The sequence below is a fragment of the Coregonus clupeaformis genome, chromosome 15, assembly GCF_020615455.1.
Source record: "Coregonus clupeaformis isolate EN_2021a chromosome 15, ASM2061545v1, whole genome shotgun sequence".
NCBI lineage: Eukaryota > Metazoa > Chordata > Actinopteri > Salmoniformes > Salmonidae > Coregonus > Coregonus clupeaformis.
In genome coordinates, this window is record NC_059206.1 from 43,475,460 (window position 1) to 43,503,340 (window position 27,881).

At 44.0% G+C, this 27,881-nt stretch overlaps 1 protein-coding gene across 6 annotated transcripts in view; it reads right to left on the bottom strand.

Moving 5' to 3' along the window:
• Positions 1 to 1,383: 1,383 nt before the first annotated feature.
• LOC121582384 (AP2-associated protein kinase 1) overlaps positions 1,384 to 27,881 on the bottom strand; it is a 36,877-nt gene continuing 10,379 nt past the window's right edge. The window contains exons 5-21 of one of the 6 annotated variants that reach the window (XM_041898127.2): positions 25,858 to 25,979; positions 25,568 to 25,649; positions 25,135 to 25,267; positions 24,776 to 24,879; positions 24,444 to 24,538; positions 24,092 to 24,243; positions 21,951 to 22,111; positions 20,498 to 20,893; positions 19,875 to 20,035; positions 19,531 to 19,760; positions 19,267 to 19,362; positions 18,584 to 18,676; positions 10,729 to 10,833; positions 10,389 to 10,490; positions 9,066 to 9,218; positions 8,645 to 8,755; positions 1,384 to 2,969 (exon numbers count right to left, since the gene is read on the bottom strand). In XM_041898127.2, the coding sequence (XP_041754061.1) occupies positions 2,191 to 2,969; positions 8,645 to 8,755; positions 9,066 to 9,218; positions 10,389 to 10,490; positions 10,729 to 10,833; positions 18,584 to 18,676; positions 19,267 to 19,362; positions 19,531 to 19,760; positions 19,875 to 20,035; positions 20,498 to 20,893; positions 21,951 to 22,111; positions 24,092 to 24,243; positions 24,444 to 24,538; positions 24,776 to 24,879; positions 25,135 to 25,267; positions 25,568 to 25,649; positions 25,858 to 25,979 (3,075 nt within the window). In that variant the 3' untranslated portion in view covers positions 1,384 to 2,190. Of the gene's footprint in view, positions 2,970 to 7,243; positions 8,187 to 8,644; positions 8,756 to 9,065; positions 9,219 to 10,388; positions 10,491 to 10,728; positions 10,834 to 18,583; positions 18,680 to 19,266; positions 19,363 to 19,530; positions 19,761 to 19,874; positions 20,036 to 20,497; positions 20,894 to 21,950; positions 22,112 to 24,091; positions 24,244 to 24,443; positions 24,539 to 24,775; positions 24,880 to 25,134; positions 25,268 to 25,567; positions 25,650 to 25,857; positions 25,980 to 27,881 lie in introns of those variants that run through there. The other 5 variants (XM_041898126.2, XM_041898132.2, XM_041898131.2 and 2 more) reach the window with 5 other exon arrangements.

Below are 27,881 nucleotides of genomic sequence, written 5' to 3' on the forward strand. Positions count from 1 at the left end.
TCTCGCTTTGATCTCAAAACAAGCGCATCTACCCATGACCGCTGATGCTGTAAAAACAGTCCAGTTCAAAGGAATGGCACAGACCCATATATGGCAATGGTCTATTTGCATATAGGCCTACTGCAGCTCTGATTGGTTATGGCGCACCGGTCTGTGTAGAGTACAGTCCTGAGTCGTGCCTGTCAATGTAATAGAATCCTACTCTGATGCGTTCTGCCTACAACAAAATCGCTTGTAAAGTTAGTTTTGCATAGTTCGTTTTGTTTCGGTATATTGCATTGAAAGTTGCTAATATTGTGTTGATTCGATCACAATTCCCACAGTAAGAGGAAACGTTGATAGTGTTAACTAACAGGGAAAACTAGAAAGTTGCGTGAAGTTAAATCTCGTGAAATTGCGCGCGCTGATATTTCTTATGTGTGGCAGTCCCATGGAGCTGCGTGCCCGCGCGCAGCTTAGAAGGAACATTGGCCAGCATCCCTGTGGAACACTTTCAACATCTTGTAGAGTCCATGGCCCAACGAATTGAGGCTGTTCTGAGGGCAAGGGGGGTGCAACTCAACATTAAGAAGGTGTGTTCCTAATGTGTGGTATACTCAGTGTCAAGCTGCTGTCTGTTGGGCTCCATATAACATTACTGTATGTTAGAGTGCATTTTGATGCATACAGACTGCTGCTATGGTTATGGACCAAAGCAAAGTATCCTTTAAGATAAGCCTTTCAAAGTCCTCTTGCTTTTGACAACAGGTATTTTTATAAAACATTTAAAGACCTATGTTGACCTGTGAAGAAGGAAACTGGGTAAAACAACGGTTAAATAATATGGAGTAATAGAAGTAGAATATATATACACACTACCGTTCTTTTTTTTGTCCATTAAAATAACATCAAATTGATCAGAAATACAGTGTAGACATTGTTAATGGTGTAAATGGCTATTGTAGCTGGAAACGGTTGATTTTTTAATGGAATATCTACATAGGCGTACAGAGGCCCATTATCAGCAACCATCAGTCCTGTTCTTTGTTTCTAGCCATTTTGAGCCTGCAATCGAACCCACAATTGCTGATGCTCCAGATACTCAACTAGTCTCAAGAAGGCCAGTTTTATTGCTTCTTTAATCAGCACAACAGTTTTCAGCTGTGGCTAACATAATTGCATAAGGGTTTTCTAATGATCAATTAGCCTTTTAAAATTATAAACTTGGATTAGCAAACACAACGTGCCATTGGAACACAGGACTGATGGTTGCTGATAATGGGCCTCTGTACGCCTATGTAGATATTCCCTTAAGAAATATGCTGTTTCCAGCTACAATAGCCATTTACAACATTAACAATGTCTACACTGTATTTCTGATCAATTTGATGTTATTTTAAAATGGACAAATAAATTGCTTTTCTTTCGAAAACAAGTACATTTCTAAGTGACCCCAAACTTTTGAACGGTAGTGTACACGTTTGACACAGTCAAATGTCACCAGCTCATCAGGCAAATACTCAACTGATGTAATTTAGTACTACAATAGTATATCAAGTCTAACCATATAAAAGCAATGTCATTTACACGACATTAGTATATTATTAACATGGTGTTGAAAACAATATCTAACAAAAAATTATATACAGTAAGTATACAAACACAAACCATTCAACAAATAAAACACTATCCCTAGTTCTTCTTTTCCTTTTACACGGGAGACTTCTCAAATTCAGAAAATGTAGATTGGCATTAGTACTTTTAGAGTGAAAGGATCCTGGAAAATCTTTATTTTCAATATAGTTTTAGCAGTTCAATGTCCTGGAAATAATCATGAATTGCAAATGAAGTGCTGCAATCTACCAGAGTGCTTCATCTGAAGGCGAATCAGAAAGCTGAGGTAGAACGAGGGTGTAAAAAAACAAGTTGAATGTGGGCAAGATGGAGCGAGTCATCATTAATACTGCAATTGTACAGAAAAACAGTCAGTCTACCTATCACATCCTCAACAGAGGGAGCCAGAGTAATCTAGATTGCACACTTACAAAAGGGCTGCTGGTACTGGGTTATGCCCTCCACAGGGGGAAATAGCAGGGCTGGCCTGGGACAGGCTTCCGCTGATAAGCTCCCTCCCTAGGTGCAGGCACTAGATGGAGGCCAGCTTTGGCATTTGGCGAGGGGCCAGATTTGGTATTGGGTGAGGTCCAGATATCAAGGCTTTCCCTGTTGGCATCTGGGGTGGAAGGGGGCCCTGAGGAATGGATCAACTATAGCTCTGCCTCCAATGGTCCAGGAGTGCAGCGGGCCCACAGCCACCGAGCCCACAGCAGCCTGCTGCCCCACACTGGAGACCACGCGGTGGGCTGCGACAGGCTGCTGGGGCAGGGGGACCTCCGAGCACCAGGAGTACCTGGGCTGGGCCTGCCGGATGAGGGGCTGAGGGGCAGCAACAGGTGTGAACAGGGCCTTCCCCTGGACACTGGGATGTAAAAGGCTCTGGGGATGGTGGGTGTTTGGCTGGACCTGGACCTGGCAGGGGGGCTGTTTGTTGGGCTGTGGAGGGTGGGAGACAATGACAGCAGCCCCAGCTATTTCATTCCTCTTCCCAAAGGGTGCCTGGAGGAAAGGATCGGATGGCAGAGCAGGCTTGTGGGCCAGAGGAAAAGGGGAGTTAGTAAACACATCTCTCCCTTCTTTCCCTGCGATCCTGAAAGGGGCCTGCAGGAAGATATCAGGGGAGGGGACTGGGTGCTGCTGTGTATGAGGTGAGAGGCACTGGGACTGCTGCTGGCCAGGCTTGACTGGCTGGTCAGAGGAATTAGAAGACAACAGGTGGGAGTTTGTCTCATCTGGATACAGTGAGGGGGGAATGGTGCTGCTGTGGGCAAAGGGAAGTCTCTGTCTGTGCTCCTCTTCAACAGCCAGTCCAGAGCGGTCAGTCCTGGAGGAACCTGGTAGTGTCTCATAGCTGCTAGGTTCCCTCTGCAGGTCTGTAGGGTACAGAGGACAACAGTCAGACTGACAGGCCTTTTAAACCAGGATAGTCAAGACAATTAACATGAAAGTTTATTGCACACTGTAATGACTAGTTTTGTTATGGTGTGCACAGAATGTGATGGAAAATCATAGTCTAAACATGACAGACATTCCATCCACATACACTAGTTACTTCTGTAGTCGGCACTGAAGATTAAAATGTTTCAATTTAATTTCTGAATGGTAAGTCTGAAACACAATCAGACAGGAGAGCAATCTGAAGCTGCCCATGCCGCTTGGAAAAGTAGTGTGAGAACAGGGGAGTTGGGTAATCATTTTCTGAGAACTAGCAAGCTCTAATAGATAAGATACAATTGGGCGGGGAATGAACTCAATATACTTTAAAAAGGTGTAAAACCAAATCGAAACAGTGTAAATTTCATAATGGAAAGTATTCACACCACTTTCCTTTTTCCACATTTTATTGTGTTACAGCCTGAATTTAAAATGGATAACATTTTGATTTTGTGTCACTGATCTACACACAATATCCCATAATGTCAGTGGAATTTTGTTTTTAGACATTTTGACAAATTAATTAAAAATGAAAAGCTGAAATATCTTGAGCCAATAAGTATTCAACCCCTTTGTTATGGCAAGCCTAAATAAGTTCAGTTGTGTAGCAATGATCAACAACCAAAAGATTCTTCCACTTTGACAAGACAGATTATTGTGTTTAGATCGTTGACAAAAAATTACAAATCCATTTTAATCCCACTTTGTAAGACAACAAAATATGGAAAAAGTCAAGGCGTGTGACTTGACCGTGTCCAGCTCACTAATAAAATCACCAAAATGAAAGCTTGACAGTCAGGAAGCATAGAAAATTCCAAAAACGATGGATATGGAACTATTTTCTGCAAATGTTGACGCCGAGGAAATATAACACATTTTCAGTGCGGCCCTCCAGACCTTGTTGAAGACTGAATGCGACCCCTGGGGCAAAATGAGTTTGACACCCCTGGGCTAGAGTATGATATTTACAACATAACCTACTTGAAATTATTTATTTATATGAAATGAAAATAAATAAAAACAAGACATGATAAACAAGAGTTATACAATCAGATAAAAATAGGAACAGGATGAAAAAAAACTATAGTCACATTGAACTCAGTGACAACTGATCAAAGCATGTTTTGTAAAGCAACAAAATGAAAAACAGATGGAAGGAAAATAATACAATCATCCAAAGAGTATGTTCTGTATGCAATTTTCCATGATAATAGTAATTGTATTGATGGTGCCTCTCTTTAATAGTAGGATATAAAAGAAACCTATTGGGCTAGAGTAAGGGGGAGACAGAGGGGCAAGCAGGCAGGCATGCAGTTCCACAGAGGCAGTCTTACCTGTGCAGACAGGGAGCAGACAGAGAGCAGTGTTAGCTTGCAGTTCCAGAAGCGGAGGGTTAATGGGGTTAACCCCAATTTAAAGAGTTAATATGACATGAGGGCCACCATGGGAATAAGTATTTGTGTGTCAGTTCTTGTATATGAGTTATCCCTATCAAAATTCAAAGTGTGTGAATGTATTCAAAGCAAGGGTTAGGAATACATGTTTTCCATCATATTTTCTTAAACAAGAAACTATGAAATCCACTCTGAATGTCATCTCCCAAACATGAGTAATTGAACCGCTGTGCATGTGGAAATAAGATGAAAATAAGCAGTGATTCATTTGCAGTACATGATTGAATTGATTGTACTTGAGTAGAAGCGTGTGTTTTAAAGACAACAGTTAGTTCAAATGTGTCGCTCTTCTCCCTCTGAATCAATCTCTGCCAATCCATTACGTTACCCGCATGACTGCCACTGTGAGGGCATCAAATTCTCAGCAATCAACCCCCTTCAGTCACTCAATCAATACTCCACACAACAGTACATTCACATGTATATATTTATTCCACATCCCTTTCTTTGTAATTCTTTAGTTATCTCACAAAAATAGAAGGTGCACACAGAAATCACAGCTCTGACGCAGGATTGGGTGTCATAGAGATGGACAGGGATCCAGAACATTCAGGAGAACAATGGTCATCATAAACAGCTTTTTCAATTTTGGCAAAAACAACAGGGTAACATGAAGGTTCTCTGTTTTTCACAACAACACACGTTTAACTACTTGGAGGGCAAGACCTTTACAACAGCACAGTGGTGTCTACGGGAAGAAGCAAGGATTGCATAGGTCAATAGCCACATGAGTATCTATCTGCAGATGACTAGACTGAACAGTTGTGTGAGGAGGGGAGATAAGATGCGAACTTCAGCCTTCCATTGGTTGCACATGTCTACAAAAGCCTGAGATAGATGGGACACAACATTGGATTTCAAAATATTGTCAGTAAGTGTTGTTGCTTGGCATGCCTTGTTTCGAATACTGTAGTAGAGCAATTAGCTGCAATTCCTTAAATACCCAACAGCATAGGGAGCAGTCCTATCTTGACATGTATGTGGTGGTAGCGTTGAGTCCTGTGTAGGGCTTGCCCCTCTGTCTGATACAAAACCACTTCATTACACACTTTACAGTACAGTGACAACATGATATGACGAGTAATTATTTATTTCCGTTCACCATATTCGATCAGATCACTGACTCCAGTGATGCTCTACTCTCAGATACAGTGGCTTGCTTCCTCTATAGGCAACAGAGTGACTCAGCGCAATTCAAGACGGCCTGTGCTTTTCAATATGACGAAGTCAACACCAACACCACTGTTGACGTCACTGTTTTTGCAGCGAGTTCAAACAACACAACCACATCACATCCAACGACTCAGACTGGCTAGGAGTTCCATTACTGTATGTCCACACCCACACACACACACACCAATGATAACACTGTCTACCAACACACCAGAACATTCAACAACACGGTCATGCTTCGATATGCATCTTTTTGATCATGTAAAATCTGTGCGGCGAAAACATGGACTCGTAGCACTATTGCAGCGAAGACTGTAGTTCTGCCTTTGTACAGCGTGAGTAAGTATGGTACAGTATAAGACATGGTAAAGTTCCCTGTGTAGTGGTCCCATTGCACAACAAACTAGTTTGTCTACAATACAACCCTCCGTAGGTGAAGGCAAGTAAACAGATGCTACTTGGAGAAATCCTACCCAACCCTCAACAGATCAAAGCTAAGATTGTCATAACTGTATGTTTTGCTAATGTCACAATAGTAATCTGGGGACAAATATGGTGAGAAAAAGATTCTCAAACACAGCTGCACAAAAAGGAAAAACATATAATGTATTCTTCTATAATAGTAATCTTAAGAATTATATTTATATATATATCCATCTTTATTTATAGACTGATATTCATTTCATACATTCATTCTCTAACACTATTCATACTCACATTTAACATTAGCTATATATGAAATAAACTTTTCTATATATTTTTTTCACAATGTAAGCTATGATGACATGAGGAAGAGAGCACATTTTAACAATTACTTTATGAGGAACCAAACATATGATCACTGGATCAGAGTCCGTGGGTATTGCAGATATACATACATTTACATTATGTAGGGACAATAAATGACTATGATATAGGATCTATGTACAAGTAGGAATGGAAGTTTTGTGGGAATCATGTTTGAAGGGAATGGAATGATTGCGTGGGCACATACAGGCTGAAATGAAAGGGATGATATTGACTGTCTGTATACATGTAGTCAAGAAAAGAAAAACAAGCAAATAAATGCTTTAGAAAAGCATCAATGTTGTCAATGTGCAGCTGACTCACTAGCCAATCTCATGTTTGCACATTTTAGCTTCTTTTGGGAATGTTAGCTCAACATTTCTGTTATTGTTGGCTTAAAGTCTTATGTTGGTGCGAACTTATTCGCTTTTTGAAGAACTTATTAGCTAATATCCACAGATAAGGAAGGCTCAACCTCTGGAACAGCTGGTGGACTGTTCAGTCATTTTAGATATGACATCCCACCTACAAGCTATGATACCTACATTTACATTTACATTTTAGTCATTTAGCAGACGCTCTTATCCAGAGCGACTTACAGTTAGTGAATACGTATTTTTATTTTTTTATACTGGCCCCCCGTGGGAATCGAACCCACAACGCTGGCGTTGCAAACGCCATGCTCTATCAACTGAGCTACATCCCTGCCGGCCATTCCCTCCCCTACCCTGGACGACGCTGGGCCAATTGTGCGCCGCCCATGAGTCTCCCGGTCGCGGCCGGCTGCGACAGAGCCTGGATTCGAACCAGGATCTCTAGTGGCACAGTTAGCACTGCGATGCAGTGCCTTAGACCACTGCGCCACTCAGGAGTAGGGCTAAAACACAAGCCCTGACAACACAGCCACTGAAAGTTGGATAATTAAATAGGCAGATAGACAAACATTTTTTCAAGTGTATACAATATACCTCTAAATGTGTACAATAAATCAATGGTGTGATATTGGTGTTACCGAATGTGCGCAAATGATAATCCAAGTGAAATATAACACTGGAGAAAGGAGACAACACTACTTGCGCACCATAACAACTAGCCAACAACTACTAAACAACAAGAGTGGAGTTCTCTGGTTCCTTATAGGACACAATGTGGTGTGACTGGCCACTGCTAATAGACATACCAGAGATAGGAAGGAAACATGGTGAAACATTTGGCCCTGGTCTACAGAAAGAAGAACTCTTGGATGAAGTTAATGTGACATGAATGCAAAAGTTAGAAGAAGTTGGTGTGCCATGAACGTTAAAAGGTAGAAGCAGCGTGCCGTGACCTCATTTGCCATGATGACCGCAGAAGGGCAAGAGAATATAAATGAAATGAGAGGGCAGAAGAAGAAAAGTGGTGGACATGATGGGAATCAATACCAGAGGCATTGGACAAACACGAACAGGACAATGGCCCAATGTGTTTGGAATCACAGGTGGAGCTCACATGGAACAAGCGTTCGTCACGGAAATGAATAGTGGAACGGGGGTGTAACGATTAATGGTGGGGTCTACTCTCCTCTCGACCATCACTACTTCTACCTCAAACCCCTCATCCCCCCATTCTCTCTCTATTTAGTGTCCCGGCTCCCCAGCGCCCTCTACAGGTCGATGAGCTGGTCCACCATGAGCAGGGAGCGAGCCAGGCTGGGCAGGCTGGACTCAGAGCTGCCACTGTTACTGCGAGAGTGGCCTCCTGAAACTGGCCGGACAGAGACGAGGGGGCAGGGGGGTGGGCCAGGGCGAAGCAGGGGGAGGAAGGACAGGGGGAGAAAGCAGGGGAGGGAAGGAATAAAGAACAGACAGAGAAGCCAGGGAAATGAGGGAGAGAAGATGCGGTTACAGAAGACAGAGAGAAAGACAGGAAGTAAGCGGAATTGCTCTCCAAATACAATCTATGAGCGTCGTTAGAAGAAGGAATAACTACACACAGGGAGAATGGCTACTCAGATTAATCTAAGAGGGGAAAGGGAGCAAGGTTCAATTACACTACTGAGGACACTGACTGGAATCAATCCCAGAATTCATCTGACCATGGTTGAGGAACAGTATGACATCATCATCTCAGAGTGTGGGACAAGGCCCACAAACCCACTCTCTGTCCTTACTCCTGGCCCTGCCTCTGTGTGAAGGCTGCCTTGAACACCCCGCCGTCCTTACCTTGAGAGGAGTTTTTGGAGCCCATGACAGGGATGGGGTCAAACTCATCCTCGTTGCCCGTCTCTGCACTGGGCGCAGGCTCAAAGCCTGAGATCAGGAGATCAGAGGAGTCTGCAGAGGAGGAAGCCAGAGAAAGGAGAGGTTAAGGTGTTTGGGAGAGGAATAAGGAGGAATAAGAAATGGCAGAAAGTGAGACAGATAAAGGAGGAATAGGAGGCAGTGTGCCACACAGCTACAGAGGTTTAGAGTTAGAACGCAAGTCAGTAGAGCCTACTAGCGTAGTTGTGACTAGCGCTAAACTCTTAACAGGGATAACCTAATCAGGTGTTCCTACGGGACACATCAAGTGTAAATGGCAGCGCTCCCGCTTCTCCAATTGTAGGCCTAAGTTGCACAGTTCAGGCTTGTGGGTGTGCCTTACCTGCCAGAAGCTGGGTGCAACCCGCAGATACCAGGTCAAACTCATCCAGAACAGACCCAGTGCAAGCGGAAGCGGGAGCAGAGGAGAGAGAGGCTCCAGAGGGGGGAGAGATGAGAGAGCAGCCCAGCAGAGAGTCTTCACCAAGCAGGGGGTCTGGGGGAGGGAGGGCAGAGGAGCAGAGGGGGCGAGAGTTAGACGAGGTAATAGGATATGGCCAATTAAATGAATCACTGTATAGAACAAAATATGAAAAATACTCCACATGTTCCTAGCAGCACTTATTAAAGGCCCAGTGCAGTCAAAATTATGTTTTTCCTGTGTTTTTTTTAAATCATATTGTACAACAGCTGATGAAACTAACACTGTAAAAGTGTGAGAACATTTGATCAGTGTTATTCCTGATAGTTGCTGGTTGAATACAATCTACATAGGACCTTCTAATCAGCAGGTTTGCATGGGCGGGAGTTTCGGCTTTCCATGGTGACATCACCATAACAAAGAGCATTCCAAACCTCTCTGCCAATAACAGCTAGTTTTCAGTTTTCCCTTCCCCACTCAGACGATTCACAGACAGTCCTAGCAAAATTATTGCTTGAGAATTGTTGTTGTTGCTAAAAAGCTATTTTTGCCCATTTTAATGGATATCTATTACAGTGAGTTAATTGTTACCCAGAAATTATTTGAAATTGATATAAAAACAGCAACATTGGGCCATTAATTACATGCTATAGAATGTATGGTAATTGAGGCACTACACATCAAAGTATCCAACTGTAAGTGAGTCATTGTACTATGCCCTGTCCAGTAATAAGCCTACATCATCAAATCATTCAACAAAGCCCCGGGTGATGCAATTACAGAGCCCTGCATGAAACACACAGCATAATAAACATCACAATTCTCAAAAAACTGCCTCATCCTGTGAATACTAGTTGTACAAGGACACTGTCATCTGTTTTTCTCAGAGTTTGTGGGCCTCTGCTTTTTCATTTCTCCATTTCAATTTGCCATTTTATTTCATGTCAGTTTTTAAATCAGAACATTGGTTATGAATGACACATTTGTAACTGGACTAACCAGGCTACTAATAGACAAACACTCCAAATATCAATCAGCTGTGGTCATTGTACTCAATGGGCTTCATTCCGTCCTCGATAAACCTTACACAATGACCCAAGACCAGTGTGGAGGTGGTATTATCAGTAAAAACATCAACCTAAACCTTTTTGTTTCCACAGATCTAAATAATCTTCTTCCACTGTTGCATTGTATTCTGGGAACATCTAGATTGTGTGTCGTCTTGCCTGTGAGACAGAAACTAACCAGGAAGCAGTGCAGAGTCTGTCTCAGACTGGGACACAGGAGCTTCCAGACCAGGGATCAGAAAGTCCAGACTCACCAGAGACTCCTCTGCTGGACCCACTACTGTACACGTAGAGAGAGAGGGAGGCATAGAAGAAGAGAAGGCGAGAGGGAAGCAGAGAAAGGGAGCGAGTAAGAGGACACCCACAAGAGAACAAAAGAAGCTAGAGTAAACAGAGGGCAGATAGAGGACATTGCCATGGAGCATTCCATGGAAAACCTTGACATTTGGAGAGCAATGTAAAAGTGTGTACAATTGTGAAATATCCAGGAGTGGCTGAAAGACCGAAAATACTTTTACCATTGACAGCCTCCTCCATAGTTCCACTAAAGGGATCAGCCATGGACAGGAGGTCAGGGAGCAGGAGGTGTGTATCTGGGGACTTCAGTCCCTCAATAAGCTTCTCTACAGGCCCAGAGAGAAAAGATGAGCAAGGAAAGATGGAACGAGAGAGAACAGTAAGAAAATGTGAGCAACAGCAATACTCTACCTAGCGAGTACTGCATTTCACATGGTCATGGCCAGAACAGCAAACACCATTGAATTGAGCAGTGCAAGTGAGGATGGAGAAAGGGGTGAAGAAAGAAAAAGAGATGAGGAGAGGGTGAAGGACAAGTAACGAAAAGGAAGGAAGAAAGGCAAAGGGAGCTAGGCTATAGGGGATGTGAGAGGATGGGTGTTCAATGAGGCTATAGGGGATGTGAGAGGATGGGTGTTCAATGAGGCTATAGGGGATGTGAGAGGATGGGTGTTCAATGAGGCTATAGGGGATGTGAGAGGATGGGTGTTCAATGAGGCTATAGGGGATGTGAGAGGATGGGTGTTCAATGAGATAGGCTATATGGGATGTGAGAGGATGGGTGTTCAATGAGGCTATAGGGGATGTGAGATGATGGGTGTTCAATGAGGCTATAGCGGATGTGAGATGATGGGTGTTCAATGAGGCTAGGCTATAGGGAATGTGAAAGGATGGGTGTTCAATGAGGCTAGGCTATAGGGAATGTGAGAAGATGGGTGTTCAATGAAGCTAGGCTATAGGGAATGTGAGAGGATGGGTGTTCAATGAGGCTATAGGGAATGTGAGAGGATGGGTGGTCAATGAGGCTAGGTTATAGGGGATGTGAGCGGATGGGTGTTCAATGATCTAGGCTATAGGGAATGTGAGAGGATGGGTGTTCAATGATCTAGGCTATAGGGGATGAGAGGATGGGTGTTCAATGAGGCTATGGGGAATGTGAGAGGATGGATGTTCAATGAGGCTATAGGGAATGTGAGAGGATGGATGTTCAATGAGGCTATAGGGAATGTGAGAGGATGGATGTTCAATGAGGCTATAGGGAATGTGAGAGGATGGGTGTTCAATGAGGCTAGGCTATAAGGGATGTGAGAGGATGGGTGTTCAATGAGGCTAGGCTAAAGGGGATGTGAGAGATGGGTGTTCAATGAGGCTAGGCTATAGGGGATGTGAGAGGATGGGTGTTCCATGAGGCTAGGCTATAGGGAATGTGAGAGGATGGGGTGTTCAATGAGGCTATAGGGGATGTGAGAGGATGGGTGTTCAATGAGGCTATAGGGGATGTGAGAGGATGGGTGTTCAATGAGGCTAGGATATAGGGGATGTGAGAGGATGGGTATGAAGGCTACAGGGGATGTGAGATGATGGGTGTTCAATGAGGCTATAGGGGATGTGAGAGGATGGGTGTTCAATGAGGCTAGGATATAGGGGATGTGAGAGGATGGGTGTTCAATGAGGCTACAGGGGATGTGAGATGATGGTTGTTCATTGAGGCTAGGCTATAGGGAATGTGAAAGGATGTGTTTTCAATTAGGCTAGGCTATAGGGAATGTGAGAGGATGGGTGTTCAATGAAGCTACGCTATAGGGAATGTGAGAGGATGGGTGTTCAATGAGGCTATAGGGAATGTGAGAGGATGGGTGGTCAATGAGGCTAGGCTATTGGGGATGTAAGAGGAAGGGTGTTCAATGATCTAGGCTATAGGGAATGTGAGAGGATGGGTGTTCAATGAGGCTATAGGGAATGTGAGAGGATGGGTGGTCAATGAGGCTAGGTTATAGGGGATGTGAGAGGATGGGTGTTCAATGATCTAGGCTATAGGGAATGTGAGAGGATGGGTGTTCAATGATCTAGGCTATAGGGGATGTGAGGATGGGTGTTCAATGATCTAGGCTATAGGGGATGTGAGAGGATGGGTGTTCAATGAGGCTATGGGGAATGTGAGAGGATGGATGTTCAATGAGGCTATAGGGAATGTGAGAGGATGGGTGTTCAATGAGGCTAGGCTATAAGGGATGTGAGAGGATGGGTGTTCAATGAGGCTAGGCTAAAGGGGATGTGAGAGATGGGTGTTCAATGAGGCTAGGCTATAGGGGATGTGAGAGGATGGGTGTTCCATGAGGCTAGGCTATAGGGAATGTGAGAGGATGGGGTGTTCAATGAGGCTATAGGGGATGTGAGAGGATGGGTGTTCAATGAGGCTATAGGGGATGTGAGAGGATGGGTGTTCAATGAGGCTAGGATATAGGGGATGTGAGAGGATGGGTATGAAGGCTACAGGGGATGTGAGAAGATGGGTGTTCAATGAGGCTATAGGGGATGTGAGAGGATGGGTGTTCAATGAGGCTAGGATATAGGGGATGTGAGAGGATGGGTGTTCAATGAGGCTACAGGGGATGTGAGATGATGGTTGTTCATTGAGGCTAGGCTATAGGGAATGTGAAAGGATGTGCTTTCAATTAGGCTAGGCTATAGGGAATGTGAGAGGATGGGTGTTCAATGAAGCTACGCTATAGGGAATATGAGAGGATGGGTGTTCAATGAGGCTATAGGGAATGTGAGAGGATGGGTGGTCAATGAGGCTAGGCTATAGGGGATGTGAGAGGATGGGTGTTCAATGATCTAGGCTATAGGGAATGTGAGAGGATGGGTGTTCAATGATATAGGTTATAAGGGATGTGAGAGGATGGGTGTTCAATGAGACTATGGGGAATGTGAGAGGACGGGTGTTCAATGAGGCTATAGGGAATGTGAGAGGATGGATGTTCAATGAGGCTATAGGGAATGTGACAGGATGGTGTTCAATGAGGCTAGGCTATAGGGAATGTGAGAGGATGGGTGTTCAATGAGGCTAGGCTATAGGGAATGTGAGAGGACAGGTGTTCAATGAGGCTAGGCTATAGGGAATGTGAAAGGATGGGTGTTCAATGAGGCTAGGCTGTAGGGAATGTGAGAGGATGGGTGTTCGATGAGGCTATAGGGGATGTGAGATGATGGGTGTTCAATGAGGCTAGGCTATAGGGAATGTGAAAGGATGGGTGTTCAATGAGGCTAGGCTATAGGGGATGTGAGAAGATGGGTGTTCAATGAAGCTAGGCTATAGGGAATGTGAGAGGATGGGTGTTCAATGAGGCTATAGGGAATGTGAGAGGATGGGTGGTCAATGAGGCTAGGCTATAGGGGATGTGAGAGGATGGGTGTTCAATGATCTAGGCTATAGGGAATGTGAGAGGATGGGTGTTCAATGATATAGGCTATAGGGGATGTGAGAGGATGGGTGTTCAATGATATAGGCTATAGGGGATGTGAGAGGATGGGTGTTCAATGAGGCTATGGGGAATGTGAGAGGATGGATGTTCAATGAGGCTATAGGGAATGTGAGAGGATGGGTGTTCAATGAGGCTATAGGGGATGTGAGAGGACGGGTGTTCAATGAGGCTATGCTATAGGGGGTGTGAGAGGATGGGTGTTCAATGAGACTAGGCTATAGGGAATGTGAGAGGATGGGTGTTCAATGAGAATATAGGGAATGTGAGAGGATGGGAGTTCAATGAGGCTATAGGGGATGTGAGAGGACGGGTGTTCAATGAGGCTAGGCTATAGGGGGTGTGAGAGGATGGGTGTTCAATGAGGCTATAGGGAATGTGAGATGATGGGTGTTCAATGAGGCTATAGGGAATGTGAGAGGATGGGTGTTCAATGAGGCTATAGGGAATGTGAGAGGATGGGTGTTCAATGAGGCTATAGGGAATGTGAGAGGATGGGTGTTCAATGAGGCTAGGCTATAGGGGATGTGAGAGGATGGGTGTTCAATGAGGCTCGGCTATAGGGGATGTGAGAGGATGGGTGTTCAATGAGGCTATAGGGGATGTGAGAGGATGGGTGTTCAATGAGTCTAGGATATAGGGGATGTGAGAGGATGGGTGTTCAATGAGGATACAGGGGATGTGAGATGATGGGTGTTCAATGAGGCTATAGGGGATGTGAGAGGATGGGTGTTCAATGAGGCTAGGATATAGGGGATGTGAGAGGACGGGTGTTCAATGAGGCTACAGGGGATGTGAGATGATGGGTGTTCAATGAGGCTAGGCTATAGGGAATGTGAAAGGATGGGTTTTAAATGAGGCTAGGCTATAGGGGATGTGAGAGGATGGGTGTTCAAAGATCTAGGCTATAGGGGATGTGAGAGGATGGGTGTTCAATAAGGCTAGGCTATAGGGAATGTGAGAGGATGGGTGTTCAATGATATAGGTTATAGGGGATGTGAGAGGATGGGTGTTCAATGATCTAGGCTATAGGGTATGTGAGAGGATGGGTGTTCAATGAGGCTATAGGGAATGTGAGAGGATGGATGTTCAATGAACTATAGGGAATGTGACAGGATGGGTGTTCAATGAGGCTAGGCTATAGGGAATGTGAGAGGATGGGTGTTCAATGAGGCTAGGCTATAGGGAATGTGAGAGGACGGGTGTTCAATGAGGCTAGGCTATAGGGGATGTGAGAGGATGGGTGTTCAATGAGGCTAGGCTATAGGGAATGTGAGAGGATGGGTGTTCAATGAAGCTATAGGGAATGTGAGATGATGGGTGTTCAATGAGGCTATAGGGAATGTGAGAGGATGGGTGTTCAATGAGGCTATAGGGAATGTGAGAGGATGGGTGTTCAATGAGGCTATAGGGAATGTGAAAGGATGGGTGTTCAATGAGGCTAGGCTATAGGGAATGTGAGAGGATGGGTGTTCAATGAAGCTATAGGGAATGTGAGATGATGGGTGTTCAATTAGGCTATAGGGAATGTGAGAGGATGGGTGTTCCATGAGGCTAGGCTATAGGGGATGTGAGAGGATGGGTGTTCAATGAGGCTATAGGGGATGTGACAGGATGGGTGTTCAATGAAGCTAGGCTATAGGGAATGTGAAAGGATGGGTGTTCAATGAGGCTAGGCTATAGGGAATGTGAGAGGATTGGTGTTCAATGAGGCTATAGGGAATGTGAGAGGATGGGTGTTCAATGAGGCTATAGGGAATGTGAGAGGATGGGTGTTAAATGAGGCTACAGGGAATGTGAGAGGATGGGTGTTCAATGAGGCAAGGCTATAGGGAATGTGAGAGGATGGGTGTTCAATGAGGCTATAGGGAATGTGAGAGGATGGGTGTTCAATGAGACTATATGGAATGTGAGAGGATGGGTGTTCAATGAGTCTAGGCTATAGGGGATTTGAGAGGATGGGTGTTCAATGAGTCTAGGCTATAGGGGATGTGAGAGGATGGGTGTTCAATGAGCGTAGGCTATAGGGGATGTGAGAGGATGGGTGTTCAAGGAGGCTAGGCTATAGGGAATGTGAGAGGATGGGTATTCAATGAGGCTAGGCTATAGGGAATGTGAGAGGATGGGTGTTCAATGAGGCTAGGCTATAGGGAATGTGAGAGGATGGGTGTTCAATGAGGCTAGGCTATAGGGGATGTGAGAGGATGGGTGTTCAATGAGGCTAGGCTATAGGGAAAGTGAGAGGATGGGTGTTCAATGAGGGCAAATTATGGTACAGCTCCAGCACATAATGTGATGGAAGTATATTTTCAGAAATATAGGCCTATGTAGATAGGCTCATGTACATTTTCTGGAACTAATCTACTCCAAAGATCCGTGGATCTACTCCACAGATCTACTCCACAGTCCGTGGATGGACTCGGCTGCACGTCCTCCAAGCCTGCGTCACCCACTATTTTCAGAGAATGTACAGAGCAACATAAAAATTGCTTACATATAGGCCTATACAACTACTACAACTATGACCACACTCAACCCACGCATATCGTTAAGGGACATTTCCTGGTATAGTGTAAATGGTAGCACTGCAGTTCATGGGGAGCCAACGAAGGAACATTGCTGATTAATTAATATTTACATTTGAGTCATTTAGGAGACGCTCTAATCCAGAGCGATTTACAGTAGTGAGGGCATAAATGTTTTTACTTTTTCGTACTGGTCACCCGTGGGAATTAAACCTCCAACTGGCGTTGCATGCGCCATGCTCCACCAACTGAGCCACATGGGTGGCCACTAGTGTTTCCTAGCTCCAAATAGCCAGATATGGCTGAGATGTAATGATGTGACGATCTATTGAAGGCAGTGGTGATTGAGAGCCCACATGGAGACTGTCTGCCATGGTATTTATTGTACATTATCAACATTGATATTGTTTTAATCAATAGAAGCCTTAAGGAACTGGAACAGTTTAGAATCATTTAATTAAGCTATTGACTTTTACATTAGCTTTCAAGGGTTTTGTAATCTATTATGTATGTTGATAAATAAATGCAACAAAAATAGTAGAAAATGTTTTTTTTTTTTTACATACCAGTGGCTTAAACAAAAAAGAGATGAAGGGAATGAGAAAATGGAAAATATAAGTTGGGGATAGATTAATTGATTACAGATGGATAAGACAAAGATGATAACAGAATGACATATTAGGACAAAAAAGCTGGAGACAGACATTAGAACATAGCTAAATAGAGGAAAGAATCTCACCCTACAGAAGAGCAAAGAAACTGTTTGCTGAGGAACCGCTCACTTTGAAGAAAAGTTTTTATAAGCCTACTCTTTCTTTCCACCACATTCCAACAGGCCAGTTAACATTTAGAATTAGTACTCCCAAAGCAAAACAATGAATACTTTTCCTACATTGAGATGTTTGTTCACACAGCCACAAAACCCTAAATGTTACTTTCACACCAGATGAATAAAACAGTCACACAGAGAGCGCTAGCTAGTAGCTACGTCAACTAGCTGGGGTTACACCTAAAGACCACTCTGCACACCAGGTTATCTCAAAACACAACCCACACCTGTCTCCTCCTGCCTCTCCACTATGTACTTACAGTTGAGCCAGTGGACTGTCAGGGACCAAGGTACAGAAAACAAGTCCACTATAGCCCCTTTAACTGGGGAGAGAGAGCACTGTACATCATTGCTAGCAATGTGACTAGCAGTACTTTGACTTCCTTAGAGCAAAATGCCACATTACAATTTGAAGTGCTGCATTATTTTGGTCTGCATTTTAGGCTGAATCAAGAAAATATTAGGATTTGAAAGGTTTTTGATAACCGCCAAGTGGAACAGGTTGCAATGACCACTAAAGAACACTAATTGTGTGTGGATACCAAGGGTGCGTTCGTAAATTAACTGTGGAGTGTCAGAGGGCGCTCTGGGCCATTTTTAAATTCAGAGCGCTGTCAAATTGTCCGTTCGTAAATTCAGAGCGTTTTGCTCTTGAAGCATTCAGAGCGCACAATGGACTCTGGCCGAGGAGTAGGGTTGATCCGAGCATTCTGACATCACAACAGCAGTCAAGCACCGAAGCTAACAAAGCGAACATTGGCTAGTTTGCTAGCTACTTTTAGACACAAATGAGAGAGAGATCACTCTGACCATTTTACTCGCCATAGCAGAACTGGTTAGACTGTTTTCATGTTATTAAGAGGGTTATTCATTGTAACTGTGTTACTGGCAACAATTTAATTCTGTTTTTAGTCAATGTTTACTGGCACCTGTCCTAACAACTGTAAATGCATTAATTATTATGTGCTCTGGCACTCTCAAACCAGAGAGCTCTGAACTTGAAGTAGATTGCCAGAGTGAATTTACGAACGCACCCTAATTCTGGTCTTAGACAATAAATCGGCAGCATCTCAGTAAGTCATTTTACTGAGGCCGTCATTGTAGGCCGTCATTGTAAATAAGAATTTGTTCTTAACTGACTTGCCTAGTTAAATAAAGGTTAAATAAATAAAAAAAATTGGTATGTGGGTATAAGTGATTTGGAGTGTGCTTTTACACATAGAAATGGACACATCCTTACCTGGAGTGTCTGAGAGTTCTAGGATGCTGAAAGGGACCAGAACAGTCAACAAAGACTCTCCTGTACCCAGGCCAAGGATGTCTTCAGATTGCTCTACTGGTACAGTAAGTAGCGAGGCGGGGAGCAGGGAAAGACAACACAGACACTAATGAACACTGCATAGATACAAAAAGCACGCAATGTCCATCTCCGTCTAATTACAAGTAGAGATGATTGAGCATGGATAGTGCAAGGCAAAGAGACAGTGTTTTCTTGGTAAGTTATTCAATGAAGACATCCCATTAAATGGCTAGCTAGGGATTTGAGCATACAGAGTTAATGAAAGCTTTCAGATATACATTTCTGCTGAGCTTAGCGTTCAGATGGCCACTGATGAGGTCACAGAGAGGACCATTTACTCAGCAGGAATATAGAAGCACATTTATCAACTTCTCTTCACTTCAGTTTTCTCCTCATTTCATGCACCTTGTTTGGAGAGTTGGGTAGCAGCAGAGTTCCCTTCCCTTATGTCCATAGAATGACATAGAACAGTGTATTATAGGATTTCTATGGGTATGTCACTATAGCTGTTGGTAATGGAGGATGGAGGATGTGATTGCTATAGGAAGAACAAAGGAGCTATGGGAATATCTGAGAGATATACAGTAGGGAGATATGAGTGATGGAGATAAGAAGGGTCTCACCAGCAGGTTGGGGGGCTGTTTCCCCAGGGGAGGATACCTCCAGGAGGCCAGGTATCAGGTCCTCTGTGGGGGCCGTCTCCACCTCTTCAGACACGTCTCATAGAGAAAAAGACAAAGTAACTTATAATGCAGCTTTATCTGGTTGGAAATACTATTACACCAGAGGATATATTAGAAATGAGGTATAAGAATGTACTTTTAGCTCCTATCTCTTTTATGAACACATAATTCCGCACACACACACGCGTGCGCACATAGCCTTACCATCAGCCTGTATGTCAACCAAGTCTTTGTTAATCAGATACTCCACACTGAGATTGGAGAAGGCATCATCACCAAAAGGGTTCCAGGCGGGCTGACTGGGGGAGCCGATGGCAGGGCCAGGGGCAGAGGCAGGGGAAGGGGCAAAGGCAGCAAAGTTGCCATCCTGGGCTGGTTCACACACACTCTGCTGAAGAGACTGGGTAGAATTGGGTGGAATTGTACCAACAGATCTGGAAAAACACACAAAGGCCGGAACAGGTCAACTTGTTGTTACACATTAAAAACTAAATATATTTAATTAAGGCTGATATTTCAGGGGATGATGTCGTTGCCGCATATCTTACATTAACTGGTTGAAGCCATCCTCTGCTGTGGCCTCTTGCAGTGGCTGGATGGAGTCACTTCCAGGTAGCCCACCGACTGCATTCTGGGTAAAGTCACTCGGGGTGCGCTCTGCAGCCTTTGGAGAGTGGGGCGGAGTCTTGGACAGAGCAGGAAGAGAAGTCTGGAGGGACGGAGAGAGAGAGGAAGAAATAAAAATATCATATAAACAATACAAATAGGGGGAAGAAAAGGAAACTAATTTTAAAGAACTAAACCCAATAACACACACTAATGAATAACTGTCAATGCCAAATACATACAACACAAAAGAAAATGAGGCAAACAAAGTCAAACAATTACAATTAAAGTGAAAAATGAACAGACAAAGGGGGGAAAAAAAGTCTATCACACCGAAATGAGGATAATTCAAACGTTCACAATGGATTTCGTTTTTAAGGTACTGCGAGAACAACACTCAAACAAACAAAACCGAAAAGACAGCAAAACGATGAAGGCTGATGGCATTGCCATGACGATGGATGGCTGGGTGGAACAATGGATGGCCTGATGTTACTTTCAAGCAGGCTTTGAGAGTGTCTGACAGCTCAGGGAGCAGACTCGTTGCAGGCTGCAGGTATGTTACCGTCTCGGTCTCAGCTGTGTTCTGACTGGTTTTAGCAGGGATGGACTGGATCTGGACAGGTGGCTGCTGGGCTGCTTCTGGCTGGGCCACTGGTTGCTGGGCAACTGGTTGTAGAGGAACTGGTTGCTGCTGAGCTGTATGCTGCTGTGCAGCCGGAGGTTGGGCTGGAGTGGGCTGAGCGGTTGGCTGCTGCTGGGCCTGGCTCTGGCTGGCCTGCTTACGACGTGCTGGGGCTTTAGGTGGGGCTGGGCTGGACGGGGCCTGCTGGGGGGTGGGACTGGACAGCGCGGGAGGCACGGCCTGTTGTGGGGCGCTCAGGCCCTCTGTCTTGGCCTGCACTCCTCCCCCTGCTGCGGTGACTGCTGCCGCGATTGGCTGCTGCTGCAGCTGCCCTGGCTACCACACAAAGACGGACGACAGCACACAGCGTCAACAAACCATGACAACGAAGACAAAGCTGCTTTAAACACAGAGTGCCACTAAGAATGCATGTGGCTGTTATTGTGGGTTCAGAATGATACATATAATCCCGGAAAACTGCCTTCCCTACCTAAAATCTAAGGACCCATTACTCCATTGCTTGTGTTTTTGTTATAATAAGAGAGCAGACTGTAAAAACTGTAATCTCATGAAAATGTAATGGGGTATAATTGTGTGGCAACGTCTTTCATCCATTTTCCTCCCTAATGCTCGCTTCTTCTCTGTTTGGTCAAGAGTTTCCTGCACTTTACTTATCTCCTTATCTAAGCTTGTTCCATTACACAGTCTATACAAGGGGCCACTGAACAATAACCCAACCCTGAGCAGCAACTCATCTTACAGATGGTATTTTACAGCTGGTATAAGTGTATTTTATTCACTAAGCAACAAAATCCCCCCCCAAAATCTACATTTCTTTGAAATGCATTTTTCCAGATCCCTTAGTGTAAAGAGGAACATTTTCTTTAGAAACGTTTTTTTTCTCCAATTATATTAACCCATTTAAGTGTGTAAAAAACGCAGGGTTTTGTACTGTAATTGATTAGATTCATTAAAAACTTCCAGATCCTCAGAGCACTATGGGGGAAACTCACGTCATCCACCACCAACGTGTAAGCACCCACCTGCTGATGGCAGTTAATTTTGTGCCAGAAAGCTTACAACTATCACAATGTAGAGGGTGAATCATGCAAATTAGAAATCTTCCAACAATATCTGTGGTCGCTTCTCAGAGTAGGAGTGCTGATTTAAGATAACAATTAATAAGATTACGTCATGGACAGGGGGGGACCTGATCCTAGATCAGCACTCCTATTGTGAGACGCTGTATCCCTGAAAACAGTCAACATCCGCTTTCTGCCAACGCCGCTAAGGGTGGGATTGACCAGACACCAACCCTGCTAGCTTCAGAGACAAGCCAGCAGTGGGATGCAGGGTGGTATGGCTGTGGGCTTGGGTGGCTGCCTGAGTTTACCTGCTTCTGCTGAGCACCAGCTTGGGGCTTTCCACCCAGCTGAAGTGTGGCCTGACTAGGAGGGTTCTGTGATTGGCCGGTCACTGGCTGAGGCGGAGCTGTGGTCTGTGCCTTCTGTGATTGGAGGGCTGCCGCTTGCTGGGCAAGGTTTAAGTTCACTCCTGCAAGGAGTACAGAATCTGGTTACTATACAAGTCTTGAAACGATGAAAATATATTTAATGCAACATACATACATAAAATGTTGTCGTCACACATTACGTTAAAGGACAGAAATATCTAGCTCATTAAACAAACAATTTTATTTTTATAAAATGTATTTTAAAAAATTCATTTATGGTACACAGACAAGACACAACAGTTAGGACAAAAGAGAAAACACTAAACACCCACCCCCCCCACAGGACCCTGTTTACTGAAGATATTATGGCAGTTCTCTTATTTTTTCAATAACAGTAGTCCACAGCTCAACATTTGTCTCTTTAGCACCATGCATACGGGACACAGAAAGTTCCATGTTAGCAATTTCTATAGCACCCCCATTGATGCCATAGCAGAGAGTGAGGCTCTTGCCAACGTAACGCAACCATCTTTTTGGCTGCCATATACGCTTTCTGCAAACCGTAAGGTTCATGGAAGAATCGTCATTGAGAAGAAGTGTAATTGGTAAAACGGAACAATGACAGTTCATGTCCTATAGGATTTATAGGGTATTAGTTTAGCCTAAGGCCCATCTGCGTAATGCTGCTGCCATGGTAATGTGGTCTAATAGATACGGAAATGAATTGGCTGCTAAGTGTTTTGTTTGTTAACTGCATTAACTCCCTGTTGAGAAATACAGTAACATAATTAGACATGGCAGGTGTCACAAGCAGTGACAGTGGCTTGGCTCTGCTTGGTTAAATAATTGAGTAACAAGGTAATTCCCCATCAAAATGCAAACACAAGTACACAACTCTCCTGTGTCCTGTCTATCACTGGAGGAAAAGCAGCACAAAAACAGAGCAAAGTGGTGTCTAGAGCAGTCAGTCTGGTTAGAGGTGGGAAAAAGGCGGGAAAAATCATCAGAGCACGACAACTCTCTGGCTAGACCTCATTAGATGAGAATGTTGAGAGACAGACTAAGCAGACCAGCCAAGTGTTCACTCCATTGGTTTCTAACGAGAGCCCTATAATTTTTGACTAAATATAACTTGGATCTAATTTGAGAAATAATTCAACCAAATTTGGCAGAATGTTCTGAGCAGGTGGAGCCTTAAGAGACATTTATTTGATTTACTGAAACTACGGGGGAAAAAAACAACTGTTCCAGGTCAGTGCTGGTTAGATCCTCAGGGAAATGCCCACTTACACAGACATGTATTTATCATGGCTAGTACCCAATGTCCTACATCTTCATTTACTTCAATTTTGTCCAACTTAGCTACTGCCATTAGGGCAGAGCAGGGCTCCCCAACTGTCATTTTTATGTGGCCCCCCAAGTTTTCTGAGCAAAAACAAAAAGGGGGCGTGGATTTTCATTGTTGGACATAAGTGTAAAAACACCAGGAAATCAGCTCCAAGTGATTTTAATTTTGGAAATCTGTTCCCACGCATAATAGTGTTTTTTTACTAATAGAAACATCAACATGTGAAGATATTTATAAATATGTATGCATTAAAACACTGTATTATAGGTACATAGTTGTATAAGTAGTTCTGTCGTTTTTATTAGTTGTAGGCCTAGTAGTTGTATAGCTTTTTTATGCTGTTTATGTACGTTTTATTTTATTATTATTATTATTACACAGTAGCTGCCATATTATTCTTGTTACTGAGTATTGTTTTTATTTTTATTTTTTGGTGCATCTAAAGAGATTTCATCCTGCAAAATGTCAAATAAATAGAGATACACGTGATCGTATGCAAATGTAAGCAAGGTTTTAAATTATTATGTTTTAGTCAAATATTATATCTGTTTGGGCTTCTTGCGGTCATTTTGCACTCTACAAATTATTAGTAAGTAAGTTCCGGCGCGGGGTAGAGAATCTACCTCAGTCGCTTCTGTGTATCTACTGAGTAGCTAACATGCCTCCAAATAAGACCAATGTTAGCCTAATTGCAGTACAACGGCAGAGTGGCCGAGTGAGGGTGGGTACATACCTAGAGGAAGGGCAGGGAGGTTGGCCCGTTTGCGAGGGGTGAGGGCAGCCGGTTGGATGGGAAGGATGCCAGCGCTGGGCTGGGCATGGCCAGCTTTGGGCCTCTGCCGGGGTGTGATGGAGGTCTCAGTGGTGGGGACGGGGTCTGTCAACCTGGGGGTCAAAGGTGAGAGTTGGTGATCAACTTGTCAATGGTACGAAATTACCTTATGAATGATGTCAAAACAGAACAGAGAACACACAACTGACAAAAAATAAGGATACTAGCTGCAATACTGGTGTGTATAACAACAACAACCAGAAGATTACTCAGGCAGCCCCCCTGTATGACAAACACCAGCACACAGACTTACCTGGCCTTACTCTGGGTCTGGCTCTGGCTCTTCTTCGCTGCAGCTGCCTCGCTGGCTTTGATTGGCTCAGGGAGTTGAGCAGGAATTTGAGAGTTCTATATGGGGGTAGATTAGAGACAAAAGTATTGTAAATGTATATTTGGGAAGCACATTCAGTAGCTTCAGGGCATGGACTGAATAGAACATTGGTAGGTCTGGCTCAGAGCCTGTTAGAGGACCAATCCACAGCTGTTCCCAGAGCAGAGAGAGACTGAGACATACAGACTAGAAAAGGTCACCCCACTACAGAGACTGACCCACACAGACTGACCACAGAGCAGAGAGAGACTGACCTTCACATTCTGAACAGGGCAGTCCCGACGAGCCAGTTTAAAAGCAAAGTAGGACACCTGGTAGATGTCAGGCCTTTTGTCAGGGTCGGGCTCCAGCATGTACCCTGACAAACACCAACAGAGTGAGAAGGAGAGGTGGAGGAGGAGGAAATGTGAGAGAAAAAGTGAGACCAATTGAACCACACCAGAAGAGAGAAAAGCAACACACTGACTAACCCACAAACTATAGATTAAGCATTGTTAGATAAGGAGGCAACATGTAGTACAGGACTTACAAAATATACTTAGAAAATATGTAATGGCGTTGTAAAATCGACACTAATTTCCATAGCAGATACAGTGAGTGGTGGAATACTGACGGATGAGGCAGTGCAGGTCGTAGGAGTAGCGGGAATTGTCAGGAATGGTGAAGCTGCCATCACAGATGGCCACCTGACTCTCCCCGAAGGGTAGAGTGAAGTAGCACAGCTTATACAGCAAACAGCCCATCGCCTGGAGAACACACACAATAATAAAGTTACATACCTTTTAGAGCCAACATCCATATGCCTCGAGAAACCTGATGGGAAAAGGCTTCTCCACACAAATATGGCTCTTCTAACTTCTTACTGTACTAACTAAACCAAAGATTAGTTTGAAGTTTTCATTTAGCTAATATATATTTTACACAATTTTCATGAGCATTCTGTGACAAATTGCTGCAAAGTGTATTGTAAAAAAGCCCCATACAAATCAGAAGCTGGCACTGATACCATGACTAAAGCCTACATTTAACATACAAGGTCCACTCACCCATATGTCAGCTTTAGTAGTGATAATCTTGCTATTGTAGAGGTTTACCATCTCAGGGGCACGATATGACAGAGTGGTGTACCTGAGAGAGAATAGGACAAGGTCACAAAGACGAGGATGAAGAATATCATGATCCTTATTGAACTAACACAAGGCTAACTCTGACTAGGCACGGCTGAAAAGGCCTGTATTCTTCTGAACTGTATTCTTCTATGGCTGTAAAAATGCTCAATTTAAAGGAAATAAAATGGCAGGAAATGGCATGTATTAAGCTATGTAAGTTCACAAACTTTTTTATTTCATCATCGACTATTGGCACTCCTTCAATCTGTGGGTTCTGGAACTTATTGGTAGCACTGCCGAAGTCACACAGCACATAGTGTCCCTTATCATGTAACAGGATGTTCTCCACCTGCAGCGATATAAAAGAGAAGAAGATTCAAACAAAGCCAGAGAAGGATAAAATATGAGTCACGTAACGGCTGCTCTTTTCAGTTTTTGATCATGTGAATTGGATATAAAGTGTCTGCTGAATGGCACAGCGCATTCGGAAAGTATTCAGACCCCTTGACTTTTTCCAAATTTTGTTACAGCCTTACTCTAAAATGGATTAAATAGTTTTTTCCCCTCATCAATCCATACACAATACCCCATAATGACAAAGCAAAACTGTTTAGACATTTTTGCAAATTTATAAAAAATAAAAAACGGAAATAATACATTTACATAAGTATTCAGACCTTTCACTCAGCACTTTGTTGAAGCACCTTTGGCAGAAATTACAGTCTCAAGTCTTCGTGGGTATGATGCTACAAGCTTGGCACACCTCTATTTGAGGAGTTTTTCCCATCCTTCTCTGCAGATCCTCTCATGCTCTGTCAGGTTGGATGGGGAGCGTCACTGTACAGCTATTTTCAGGTCTTTCCAGGGATGTTCGATCGTGTTCAAATCTGGGCTCTGGCAGGGCCACTCAAGGACATTCAGAGACTTGTCCCAAAGCCACTCCTGCATTGTCTTGGCTGTGTGCTTAGGGTCGTTGTCCTGTTGGAAGGTGAACATTCGCCCTGGTCTGAGGTCCTGAGCGCTCTAGAGCAGGTTTTCATCAAGGATCTCTCTGTACAGTCGTGGTCAAAAGTTTTGAGAAGTACACAAATACTAATTTTCACAAAGTCTGCTGCCTCAGTTTTGATGATGGCAATTTGCATATACTCCAGAATGTCATGAAGAGTGATCAAATGAATTGCAATTAATTGCAAAGTCCCTCTTTGACATGAAAATGAACTTAATGCCAAAAAAACATTTCCACTGCATTTCAGCCCTGCCACAAAAGGACCAGCTGCCATCATGTCAGTGATTCTCTCGTTAACACAGGTGAGAGTGTTGACGAGGACAAGGCTGGAGATCACTCTGTCATGCTGATTGAGTTAGAATAACAGACTGGAAGCTTTAAAAGGAGGGTGGTGCTTGAAATCATTGTTCTTCCTCTGTTAACCATGGTTACCTGCAAGGAAACATGTGCCGTCATCATTGCTTTGTACAAAAAGGGCTTCACAGGCAAGGATATTGCTGCTAGTAAGATTGCACCTAAATCAACCATTTATCGGATCATCAAGAACTTCAAGGAGAGAGGTTCAATTGTTGTGAAGAAGGTGTCAGGGCACCCAAGAAAGTCCAGCAAGCGCCAGGACCGTCTCCTAAAGTTGATTCAGCTGCGGGATCGGGGCACCACCAGTGCAGAGCTTGCTCAGGAATGGCAGCAGGCAGGTGTGAGTGCATCTGCACACACAGTGAGGTGAAGACTTTGGAGGATGGCCTGCTGTCAAGAAGGGCAGCAAAGAAGCCACTTCTCTCCAGGAAAAACATCAGGGACAGACTGATATTCTGCAAAAGGTACAGGGATTGGACTGCTGAGGACTGGGGTAAAGTCATTTTCTCTGATGAATCCCCTTTCCGATTGTTTGGGGCATCCGGAAAAAAGCTTGTCCGGAGAAGACAAGGTGAGCACTACCATCAGTCCTGTGTCATGCCAACAGTAAAGCATCCCGAGACCATTCATGTGTGGGGTTGCTTCTCAGCCAAGGGAGTGGGCTCACTCACATTTTTGCCTAAGAACACAGCCATGAATAAAGAATGGTACCAACACATCCTCCAAGAGAAACTTCTCCCAACCATCCAAGAACAGTTTGGTGACGACCAATGCCTTTTCCAGCATGATGGAGCCCCTTGCCATAAGGTAAAAGTGATAACTAAGTGGCTCGGGGAACAAAACATCGACATTTTGGGTCCAAGGCCAGGAAACTCCCCAGACCTTAAT